Source organism: Lagopus muta, chromosome 5, assembly GCF_023343835.1.
Source record: "Lagopus muta isolate bLagMut1 chromosome 5, bLagMut1 primary, whole genome shotgun sequence".
NCBI classification, from domain to species: Eukaryota; Metazoa; Chordata; class Aves; order Galliformes; family Phasianidae; genus Lagopus; species Lagopus muta.
In genome coordinates, this window is record NC_064437.1 from 43,459,134 (window position 1) to 43,472,104 (window position 12,971).

The following is a 12,971-nucleotide window of genomic DNA, read 5'->3' on the forward strand; positions in this document are numbered from 1 at the left end:
GACAACAGATGACTGTAGGAAGGACATTCAGTTGTGGTGTAATGCAGCACTGCAGATTGTTTTCTCCAGTTTGTGTGTTGGACTCTATTTTTCCTGTTGCATGTTCTGTGTATGTGGGTTTTCAGCAGCCAGGCAGGAACTTGGACCCTCTGTGGTAGGACAAGCCTATGGTAACATTCATCAGAGAAGCAGCAGTTCCTAAAGAAAGATGAGAAAATGACCTCATCCATCCACTGATAACTGAATGAGGAACTGATATGAAAGAGGAAAAATGTCTGTTGGGGGGGGGGGAGGGGGGTAAGGCCCTCTATTAGAGAAAAACTTAAAGTGTCTAGCTGTTAGCTTCAAGGTGAGAAATATGCATTGTAAAGATACAGCTGTAAATACACAGAGTGACTTATTTATTTTTACCAAATCATTGTCTTGATCAATGAGCTTTTCTGTTACCACAGTAGCCTTGTTGTTATGACCATGAAATGTATATGTCCTATAGGAAATCAGGGGAGTTTTGACAATTGTAAAATTAATCTTGCAAAAGGGTTTTGTCTTATCCCCAGTGACTTTCTAGTTGTTGGTTTTGGTTTGTTGTTTTGATTTGTTTTTTTTCTTAAATGGTTAATTCTTTTTTTTCCTTTCGTTCTACAGTTAGTCAGAGTCAATAATTAGTCCCTTTGCACTCATTTCCCTACAGTAAGCTAAGGTACAGAGTGACTTATATAACACTTGATGTTGCTGGGGTTTTCGTGTTTAGAGTGGAAGGAAATAGGATTTTCCTGGCAAGGATGCCATGCAGTAGCAATATGATTACATGATTAGGTGTTAGGTGAGATTCTTGAAACTGAGCCAGGTTTCCTTTCTTTGACCACAGCAATTGTTTGAATGTTTTATGCACTTTTCACTGTCCAAAAATAGGTAAGCACAGATGTAGATAGGATTTGGTATCAGCTCATGAAATTGCTCTTCTTTCATGTTGCTGGTACATATTCATAATTAATTTTTTCCTCTAAGTATTCAGCAGTTGTCATAGTTCTGCTAGGAGAAGAGAGCAAGGAATGATGTAACAAGTACAGTGTTACTGATGTGACTTGCAGAATAGCTCAGGACCACTCTGTCCCATGTGCTGCTGTGTCATCCACTTTTTTTTGCTTAGATGGGCTTGCAGGGAATGAGGGATGCAGGAAGAATGAACTTCCTGCCACCTGTGGATTTACTGTGTGCATATGGTAGAAGAAGCCACTGAGTAGAAGTTAGGGTGGCAGTCCTGGAGCAGGAACATTGTAGATGGATCTGTCCTATTTCTTTCTTTTGCCTGCGTATTAATAAAAAATGCAGAGAAGCAGTTCCTTATGCTATACAAGTTCTACCTTCTCTATCTTCCTTGCCACTCAAAACTTCTTTAGATGATTGTGTTTTCTTTGTTCCCTTAAGTTTCCTTCCGTTTCTTTCTGCTGTATCGAGTTCATGCTGTGTATGTGAAATAGGTAGTGAGGACACGGAGAGTTCTGAGGGGAGGAAAAAAAAAAAAAAAATCAGTTTTGATTGACCAAAGAGATACAACCTTTCACAATTGCTGCATACCACTGTTGTGCTTCAGCCCCACCTTCTTTCCCCCCAAAGGATGAAAAATCCCTATTAGCTTGTCATACTCTCTCTGTATTTTGTTTCTTACCTCTTATTCTTTGTTAGTCACAAAGATATTTTGTGTGTAAACAGAAGCATCCTTCATCTGCCCACTCTTTGTGCCCAGCATACTCTCTCAGTGGAGCTACAATCCTGCATCTCTGACATCAGAATAATTATTTATGGAGTGCCTGGTGTGCCAAGCACAAACCAAGTGTTACTTAGGAATGAGATGGAGCCAGCAACAGCACTGTATGTGACAGGCACTGGCTAACCCCCCTGTTGACCAGTAATGGTTATGGAGGAGAAGACTGCACAGAATAAAAGATTTTTTTTTTTTTTTTTAAATCTTTTGTTGATTGGTATGGTGCATTCAATCATTTAACATTTATAATTTTTGGAGATAAATATTCACCAAGTGCTGAAGTAAATTTGTATAACATAGTTATGGATAGCCAGTGCCTAATGGCCTCCTGGAGCAGGGAGGCGGCCTAGATATCCTCTCCAGGAAGAGGGGATGTACTTCTGAGTGACAGAGAAGAGCTGGGAGACATTGTCACTTTATGAAACAGCAGGGGAAAACTTCAGGTTTGTCCCAGAGGAATTCAGGAGAGCTGATCTGAAAAGGTAACCCTGTGTGTAGCCCACCTGAAGTGCCTCAACACCAATGAACACAAGCATGAGAAATAAGCAGGAGTTGGAAGCATTTTGCAATTAGAAAACTATGACCTAATTGCTGTCACAGAAACATGATGGGACAAATCACACAGCTGGAATACTATGATTGAGGACTACAAGCTTTTTAGAAGAGTTAGGCAGGGCAGGAGGAGTGGGGAAGTTGCCCTTTATGTTAAGAAGCAGATGGATTGCAAAGGGCTGCCTTTAAAAAATGGCTGTGATCAAATTGAGGGTTTGTAGATTGAAATTAGGGACCAGACCAGTATCTGGTGGTGACCTGATCAAGGCGGCTGTGAAGGCACTAAGAGATCTGGAGCACATCTCCTTTGAAGGATGACAGAGGGGGTTGGACTTGTTCAGTCAGTCAGGAGAAGAAAAGGCTCCAGGGACACCTCTTTGTGGTCTCCCAGTACTTAAAGGGAGCTTACAAACAGCACAGAGATGACTTCTTATGTGATCTGATAGTGATAGGACAAGGGGGAATGTTTTTAAACAAAAAGAGGGGAGATTTAGGTTAGATGTTTGAGGGAAATTTTTTCTTAAGAGTGGGGCACTGTAGCAGGTTACCTAGCAAAGCTGTGAATGCTCTGTCCTTGGAGGTGTTCGACACCAAGATGGACGGTGTATGGGAACTGGTGAATCACAGCCTGAACCTCTGATTGATCACCTGAGGTGAACAATGAGTCAGCCCTGGGAGCAGAGGTGAAGGCACTCCACCTGTGCTGCTGGTGGGGGTGGAGCCTGGCTACATCTCTCTAGATCCATTTAAGAGCTGACCACCAGTGGGTAAGGGTCTCTTTCTGGAGATCCCTCCTTCGGAGTTTTATGGTAAGCCCAGGACAAGGGTAAGCATTCTTATTTATTCTCTTTTTGTTATAATAACCTGTTTAGCCAAACTCTCTTGTTTATTTCATAATTATAACATCTGTATATTCATTGATTATGCAGATGGAGACCTGAGCAGCCTTGTCTGGTGAATGGCAACCCTGCTCACAGCAGGCATTGGAACTCGGTGATTTTTAAGATCTATTTCTATACTCAGGCTGTCCTGTGATTCTTTGTCTTCCAACCTCAGATGTTGCTGTTTTTTCTCTAAGTTCACATGTTGGAGGCTGCTTGACAGCCGAAGGTATACTGAAGTCTGCTCTAGTGCTGAACTGACACAAGGAGAATAATTATTTTTCTTGTTGCCTGGGACAAGATGACTGAAAAGAGATAGACAAAATAGTGGGAGTATTAAGGAATGTGTGTCTTGGACTTTTTTTTCTCAATGTAGTATATATTAAGTTTTGAATGGCAGTTTAATTTCAGTCTCTGTATGTTTCTTGCTGTATGGTGTGCATTCTAGACAGTATCAGATACTGGGCTTTATAGCATTGTCTGTTATCTCTGTAAATGCAATGTTACAGAGAGAAAGAGATGCTAATTACTTACATCTGCTTCAGGAGGGATTGTGGAGTACTTTGTATGAATATTAAATTGCTGGCGACTTACAGAAATGCTGTAAGTACCATGAATCTTGAGTTGTTTTGTCTGCCTTCATATACCAGTCTGAATAAAGAACTAAGGCCAAAATTGTTACATTTTTTGAAGTATACTTTTAAATTATTTTAAGTATTTTTGCACTTAGCATATCCCAGAAGATATTGTTTTAAACGTGAAAGTAAGATAGAAGCTTGAGTACTGATGCATTGTCTGCAGATGATAGAATATCAGCTGAATACCACTCCACTTATGCTTTAGCATGATACTGCCAAATTTGTTTACAATAGTGTGTACTAACACAATATCTCTGTTAATTTCTGTGCATGTCTGGATTTATTTCATTTCCTATCTTTTATTTATTTTCTATTATTTACTTTATTTCCTAACTTTAATATTTTTTTAAATTTTCTTCCCCTTTTCTTCCAAAGTCAATCTTCTTTGTCTCATTTTAGATAAACAGGTAAGTCATCATTCTGGCCCATGTTCTTTGAAAAAGTATCTATGAATCGGCTTAAAGGTTGTGTTTCTAGACTTTAGATATGCAGTACTTTTGTAACCTCCAGTAAAACACTGTTGACCTAAGTAGCGTGATACTGTGACAAGATTATAGTTCCTGGAACTTTTTAACCAACCTTTGTACTATTACAGAGCATCAAATTTTTCTTTTAGTGTGCTTAAAATAAAAATAAAATTTTTCTTCCTTTACTTGCTGCACACTATTTTATTTTTTCAAGATACGTTTAATAGAAACCTGCAGTTACACTCAGGAATCGGGCAGTGGCTCTGAAGGTAGTCTGTGTTATGCTTTTTTATGATGCGTTTTTAACAGAATGGTGTTGCATAGTCTTCCATTCTTCAAAAATATACCAGAATACTAATGAGAGGTTATTCAGAATGGAAGAGGCCCTCCATTTTCCCATATATATCCTTTCCTTCTATCCATAGCTAGATCTCTGAATTGTTGTGGTTGTAGCTGTCAGCTCTTTACTCCTCATTACGTACTCTAGAGCGTATCTTCCAATTTGAACCATACTGTTATTCCAGGTGTTTGGTTTTTGTTATCACCTTTCTACTTGTTTTGTTGTTGTTCTCTCCCCCCCACTTGTTTACATCGCTCTTTTTTCTGAGTCAGTTGCCATTCCAGTCTCTAATAAACATCGTCTTTGGCACTATGATTCTGACTCCAGGTACTGTGTATCTGTTCTCACTGATCTATTCCAATTTTGACTTTAACCAACAGTGTTTCCTTGCTTAACTCTTTAAGTTATCATCCTGAAAAGCTATTTATAGGTAGTTTTTCACTAAATGCAATTCAAAATTTTAAGCTGAGGCTATTAATTCTTACTCCAAAACAAACTTTGTGTCTCTTCCATCTGATGATAATTCCCAACATGGTCTCTTTTACTGCTTCCAAGTTTCATGTCGGTCATTTAAATAGATGTCCTTTTACATTGCCGAGTTTTCCATTTATTGTTTCACACTTGATGCAGCTGTGCATAACAAGCTAGTAATTGTTTTTACTATGCATAGGAAGTGGAGCTGGCAGGTGTGGGTTATGATAATAACCCACATAGATAAACATTCTTTAATTGTTCAAAAAAGCATTTTCCAATTGTTTGCTCCTCCTTGACAGTCAGTCTGTAGGAATCTCTTGGTTTTGATTTTTTTTCTTTTTTTTTTTTTTTTTTCCAACTAGTGCAAACAAAGTTTACGATGGATAAATATAACAGCTGTTGCTTGTTCCTTTGTCAGCATATGCTAATGTTACACCTGCTGAAGGGCCACAAAAGAGGAGAAAATTTAACGGGAATGCTACCAGTACATTACACTTGAATCCTTTTGTGTATCCCAGTGATTGGCTTAGATGATCAACCTCTATTCAAAAGTGATATGCCTGTAAAATTTCAACTCAACAGTCAAGTTAAACCTCTTTTTATAGCTCTAAATCCTATGTAATTTTCTTGTCCTTTGATCTTAGTACATGTTTTGTTTCCTGGAAACAAAAGTTACGAAATACCCACACTCCTCCACAAACTTAGAAGAACTTCACACTTCTTTTTCACTCAGTTCAGTTTATGAATCATATAGGTAATCCTTCATCTCTTTGCCTGGTTTTCAGTCTGTTTGCTATTAACCACCGTCTTTTAAGTAGCAAGCACTTTGCATTGCTTTATTGTATTCTTACTGACTTTATAGCATCCATTTCCTGGCAGCTATGGGTTTAAGTGTAGTCATGCATTTCTTGTCACTTCAGAGCCACTCAAGATTTACTCAGTGGATGTGATACCCTGATTTAAAATAAAATTTAAACAAATGGAAAACAGTAGTCATAAAGAAGTTAGGAAATTAACTTTACCAATAAACAGTCTCAGAGAAGAGGGAGCTGTGGGTTTGCTTTTTTTTTTTTTTACTTTTGTGTTTTTTTGTTTGTTGTTGTTGTTGCTTTTTTTTTTTTTTTGCATTACCTCAAAAAATCAGTTTGAATTAGTTCTTGACCTCTTAATGATTCTGCATAAATTGAGCTTGAAAAATCCCTGATCTGACCACAACGTTTTATATGCCTCAGTATCAGTCTTCGGCAGCAGATTGCTGAGATTCCTGAAGATTCAATCTGTAATAATCTGAATGGGAATGCAGCATGTGTGAATCCACACCTCCTGCACTCCAGACAGCATGTCTGGAACATGATGTCTTTCCCTAGTCCCTGCATCCCTTTATCAGTCTGTGCATTCAGGAAACCATTTTGGTGTCAGCAGTTTTCTTTTTGGGCTCTTAAACAGTATGATGAAATGATGCTCAGAGCTTCCTGTGGGAGAAGCTGTGGCAGCGAGCATCAGTGGAGTCTCAGCCTCAGGTTGGTGTGCAGCGACTGCCCGGCAGCTGTCCCGCACTTTTTGGATGGGGTACTTGAGCCCAGGTTATGATTCTGCTGTGCACTTATTAACCTGATAAACATTAGGTTTGATAGTTCCCACCAGGAGATGCTGGCTACTCAAATGCAGAAGTTCTGACTGTATTTCCTTGGCTATGATACAGATTTTAATCTCTTTTGTAGCTTGGAAAAGTTCTGCAAGAACTTTTCAAACTGATATAATTAGTACTTATTTTCTTTCCTCGCAGTTTCTGAGTACTGGGTTGTAGATTTTCATTCATGTTGATCTTTCCAGTAGGACTGCTCAGCTCTTTCTAAAGTCTTAAGTTTAAGTTGAAAGTTTGTTTTGCGTGCTGGCGGGTTTGTTTAGGGTATTATATTCTGTAGTAAGACAAATACTGGAGTGTTGCACATTCTTTTTCTTGCATGTTACACGATCCTCACTGCTTTCATAACCTATTAGATTTTCTGTCTGTCAGATGACACTCTTCCACAGTTCAGTATTGTACCTTTCAGTTTCCCTTTCTCTATGGACTGCTGCTTTTTTTACTAATGTTTTATTTCACCTACAAGGCAGTTCTGTTCCACTGTCTGTTATTTCAAGGCCACTTCTAAAGATACATCTGAAGAAATGCATCAAAGCGTAGATTCTGTTATGTAATCCCATTTTAGAGCACATAAATTATTGAAAGAAAGTAAATATTTTAGCACAGATTTTCCTGCAGCCGGAATAAGTTTTTCCTGAGCTGGGGGAGAAACCTTATTTGCAACACATCTTTTGTCTTATTTTGCGAGTGTTTATTTAACATATTCTCTCATGACTTACAGTACCTTAAAGAAATGGTACTTAGGACATCCATGTTGATTTCTTTTTTAAATGTAAGGTGTGAGGAGGATCAGCTGTACATAGACTAGTCTGATTGTTTTCAAGCAAGAATTGGCACACATTTATAAACTGACTTGAAAAAAATTGAAATACAATTACAAGTATTCTGTTAGTTGATGGCTGCCTTTTAAATTGGTGTATATATGTATATCATACCAAGTGTATTTCTCAAAAAGGAAAAGGTATGTGTTATAACTTTTAAGGTATTTTCATCTTATTTCTTAAAAATAATTCCTCATCCATTGGTACTCATTTTCCCACCTCAGCGTTATACTGATTCAGTGTTGTGGTACATCTTAGCCAGTTTAACGAGCTTCCCAGCCACATTCCTCTTAAAATGTTATTTTTAGTCCAAAAAGTGTGCTGCCCTATCCCCAAATACTGGGAGTGACATGCAAATGAAGGTAACTGTGCACTAGTGTCTATGTGGCTGTATTATCTGTCCAAACATTGATTATTAGAGTAGCCATCAAAAATTGTATTTGATAATTATTTGATCATTGTGACTTCCATGAAATCACATGCTTAAACTGCGGACGATGTAATTGCTTTAGCTTCTGTTATAGCTGCTTTTCTTTTATAGAATGCAGGTATGAAATTTGGCAAAATTTTGATTCAGTTAATGTGTACTCAGGACTTCATTGGTATACTGCATGAACTAATTATGAACGTAGTGCCCCCACTGTGGGGCTGTTGTTGGAGACAGTGGAATGCTGCCTATCTGGAGGCTGGCAGCATGTGGCTGGGTATTGCTGGATCCTCAGCATCAAAGGGGAGCTGATATGGAAAAGGAGTTCTGGGCTTTACTAAGCAGATGGATGAGTTGCACTTGTCGAGACGTGCAATACATCCATTTTAACAAATCCAGATTATCTGAGGAAGCAAGTAAGTTGTTGTAAGATGGCATCATTTGGATAATGGAAATTTAGCCTTTAGGCTTGTAGATTTTAAGACCAGTTTGAGTGGTTAAAATGCAGAAAGGAAGTACTGTTATGTAAATATGCAGTCAGATGGAAAAAGAATATAAAGCTGGAAGCACAGGTCACTTTCTCTATACTGCATCAGGATGTCAGATGCAGTAAAAAGCTTTTAGCGTTCAACTGTAACAATCCCTTTCAAGGAAATGGAGAGTTGAAATTGAATTTTTCAGATGAAAGAGAAGTTCACTGAAGATTTTTTGGAATGTCCACAAATTTAACATTATGCAATTATTAAAAATGTGAAGTTGTTATTGAGCAAAGATACATTTTTTTGGGTTTGGATTAGAGGGAATATTGTTCATATAGCTCTTAAATCTTCACTGGTATTATATGTTGACAGTATCATCATTGTACTTTGCATACAAAAATACTTTTTTAATGTAAACATAAAAAGTGACAGGTTAATGAAAAATAACTGTTTCTGGTAATAAGGTTAATGACTTCATGTTTGTCCAGGAACTTCTTTCCTAAGGCTAGGTAGCTTGATTTTATTTAAAGCAGTCTTGCCTTGCCTGGCGTAGCTTGGAGTTTGAATCTACCTAAGACTGTGCACCCTGTCAGTTCCTGAATTAGGAATTATATTTGTCTACTTTTTCACTTGTTGATGAAACTGCCTTCCTCATTAACGTCCATACTGTTCCAAATGGACATGCATTTTGACTTTTCCATTTATTATTTCCTGTCTATTCATTACAACATGAGCCTAGAATAGTGCATGGTGTTTCTGAACAATCTTTCATTAAAAATTATGCTGAATAATTCTTGTTTTAGGAAATAAAAGAAACACACTTGTGTTTTATTAGTGTGAGATCCGTAGCCTTCATGGAAGAGGTTACTCTTGAATGAAGGACTAGCAGGAGAAAAACCTAATTGTAGGCTCTATTGAAAGTCCTTTAGAGCAGTGTTAGTCCATGTCTTGTATCTTTCTACAGAATGTGGGATGTTCCTGCAATTCTTAACTATCAAAACATTTGTATGCATTATTCTAACTCTGCAATAGTTAGATTAAAAGAATAGTCTGTGCTCAGAAATTCTTGTTACGCAATTAAATTAATAGGTGAAGGGAATAGGAACAGGGATCCTATTACACTGGATGTTCTGTATGTGGTTAGCCCTAGCCCTGAAGTTAGTTTGCTGTGGAAACTTGAGAACAGGAAGTTCTAGTTAAAAACTGGAGGGAGTTTTTGCGTTCTGTGGACGAATCTCTTTGTATTGATATGAGATACCAAAAAGACAGTGGGGCAAAAGACTGTTTATCACTGATGAACATGGTGGTGATAGTGATGAGATCCTGCATGTACTGTCCAGTTGCAGTGATTGTAGTGTGCTCATTTTAACCAGTGTTGTTAAAAGTGAAGCCTGGCTCTCCTAATTTGCTGCCAAGTCAAATCTTTGCATGCATGACTGATAAGTTGTAATGTATGAAAACAGGATTTTCCTGGAAAAAAAAAAAATCAAGCTAGTCATAGTATACCTATGAAATAGTCGATCTATAAGGTTAAAGGATCAGGAGAAGAGTCCCTCTGATGTAACAGTTTGTCTACTATCACTGAGCTAAGTTGATTAAGTGTATTTTTTCTTCTTTTTATATATATTTTTTTTCTTAAAGCGTGGAACCTGATACTTCATTGGAAATGACCTTTTATGTGAGACTTTTTGTGTTTTGTTGTTTGAGGTCTTTGCAGTTATGAGTCCAAAAGTACCTTGCCTTTTTTCTAGGCAAGCCATATGGCTAATTCTTCTTACTTTGCCCATCAGTTGTCCCTTCTTAGATGGTAGTTTGTAAGTACATGAGGAAGCAAGGGACTTACTCATGAAAAAATTACTAGCAACACAAATAAAGCTGTTTTGCTAATGTGAAGTCTGACTGAATTGAGTTTTTGTGTCAACTCACTGATGAAAACTTGAACAATTTGTTTTTGAACAAGAATCTGTAAAAGAAAACATAGGTTTGTTTTTTTTTTAATAGTACTAATTATTTCAATGAAGTGGCTTTGTTCTTTTGAGGAGTTCTCTGACTGTCAGTTCGTTGTCTCTTGGTCAGGTACAACTGGCAAAGCATCATCTCCACCACCTGTATCAGATACAAGACAGATGAGTGAGAAGCTGGAGACAATATTATTTCAGCTCCGACAGGTAACTCGGGAGAGGGATGAGCTGCGCAAGCGACTTGCACTTTCATCTCCTGGATCAACTTTTGATGACTGCAGGTAATTTCCTTTCAACTTAGTCTTCGTTAATTTTCAAGTATCTAGTTTCTTGCTTGTAAAGTAGCAGTAATATTGCAGTGTGTGTTTATGTTGCTTTTGAGGTACATACATTGTGGTGACGCATATGTAGGGGTAGGGTGACCACAAAGAGGTTTCAGAGCTGCATGTGGAATGCGTGTTCCTGCTTTTTACAGCAATTTTGCTGTGGGATTGAGGGGAACAGGTGAATAGGACTTGAATCAATCTTGAGAGAAGAAAACAAGCTAGTTGCTAATTATGGGAGGATGTGGAAGACAGTGGCTGAAGTGTTTGCTGCTTTGAAGTGGTGATTAATAGAAATCTTGTCCATACGAGAGGTTTCAAGATTTGAGCCAGTGAACTGAAGATGAGAAAATCTGTGTGCTTTATTATTTGCTCCTTAGCTGATTGTTTCAGCCTCCTCACCCTGAGGTTGTTGGAAGGAAGACTACTGCAGGGACTTGGGGAGCTTTGTGTTCTATCTTGAGGGTCTGTAAGTGTTGTGGTGAAGAGAGAAAAAGGGTTGTCAAATATCAATATCTTTGACAGAGCTTTGGTTTATTTCTTACTCGAACAGAGATTCTTCTTATGTGAAGCCACTAGAGCTTAGGCATTGGGGATTTTACAGCTTAAAGTGTTGTTCTCTATAATCCCGGATACTATTAATGAAGTTCTGATGAGCTGTGCTCTAGCCTGCCCTAGTTTTCTTTCTTTAGTTGTCAAATCAATCTTTTGCCAATATTAAGATTTGTACGTTGCAGAAAATATGAAAGTTTACAGCTTAAAGAAAAATCATTACAATAAACATTGTTTGGACAGTGTTTGGGTGGTTTATATAAAATGGAGGATGCTAGCTTCCAAAAAATTAAATATTTGATGGCTGGAAAATGAACAAAGGTTACTAGCTGACTTTTTCTTTTCCTTTATAAAATAAAAAAATATTACTCTCATATAAATATGCTACTTTGCTTTTTGAAAACTTGATGGTATTTTGTACTTTCCTCATACAGAAAACATCGTTAGCTTTCCAGTTGTCAAAGCACCAACACTGCCAACTGCCACTCTGAATTGTGAAATGTGAAACGCCACCATTTAGGTGATGGCTTTTGCAGCCTTAAAAGACATTGTAGTATCACAGTGGTTCTCTCAAACATGGGTGCTGTAGAGGTGAATCTCAACAAATCGTGGTGGCATGCTTAGAAATAGCTGCAGCTGGCAAAGTGTTTGTAGGCTAGGCTGTGCTGGCTGAGAAGGCAGGTGGTTGCAAAATTGAGAGCTGTTTTTGAAATCTAGTGTTGACTAAGTCCTAGAGTAATGGAAGAGGAACCACAGAAGTGGATTGTGATGAGCTAAATCAGAGTAGCACATGTTACTCTGTTGGACAGGAGTAGGATTGCTCATGCTGTGATTGAGTCACATGAGAGTGACTGTATGCATACACGTGTTGTAGTACTAAAGTAGGGCTTTGACCAAATGACTTATTGTGGTCAAGGTGCGCTCTGTATTTGTAGTTCCCTCTGAAAGTAATGCTTCCTATGTAGATTCATGAAACTACAATGGATGCGGAGCACAATAAGACTATGAAGCAAATTATCAGCTACAAAATGCTCTTTTTCAACACTATTAACTATGCGTTTTCACCAGCAATGAACAAGAGCCTGCATGCTGCACTCATAAAAATCTGCACCATTGGAGGTGACCCACTGTCACTGCTGTTGAAATGCGCCACTGATGGCCTCACTGTGCTCACATTGGGTGTTTGATCTCCAGAAGCATTCAGCAATTGTCAATGAATGTCAAAGGGTGCTGTTTATTCTGCATGGAGGAATTCAGTGACACACCTTTGCTTCATTCACACTTCTACCTCAAATGCTATTCTGCCAGACTGTCCATCTGCTGCCATCTGTCACAAATGTAATGGAATATTGATGGGAAGATTCAGCCTTTACTGCCATACCATCAACATCCACCTCTGACATTGTAGTCCAACCTAATAAAATATTAGGCATGACTTTCACAGCAACACTTTTATTCTGTCTGGCAATTGACCAACACAGATAATGTCTACAAAGTGTATCCAATGTACTTGATGCATTTTTTTATGTTAGAAAATAATTCATAAAATCATAAATCATAAAGTTTAAAACCTGGATTTAGTGGGATTATGCTTTCTTGTTTTTTCATCACTGTATTTTCTACTTTCAAAATGAAGTTTCTTACAG

At 38.0% G+C, this 12,971-nt stretch overlaps 2 protein-coding genes across 7 annotated transcripts in view; one reads left to right on the plus strand and one right to left on the minus strand.

The window, feature by feature from the left end:
• RPS24 (ribosomal protein S24) overlaps positions 1-12,971 on the minus strand; it is a 559,366-nt gene that overhangs the window by 92,166 nt on the left and 454,229 nt on the right. The window lies entirely within an intron of this gene.
• The window catches only part of DLG5 (discs large MAGUK scaffold protein 5), a 101,858-nt gene that overhangs the window by 41,247 nt on the left and 47,640 nt on the right, over positions 1-12,971 (plus strand). For both annotated transcript variants that reach the window (XM_048946528.1, XM_048946529.1), the window contains exon 3: positions 10,566-10,731. In XM_048946528.1, coding sequence (XP_048802485.1) covers positions 10,566-10,731 — 166 coding nt within the window. The remainder of the gene's footprint in view (positions 1-10,565; positions 10,732-12,971) is intronic.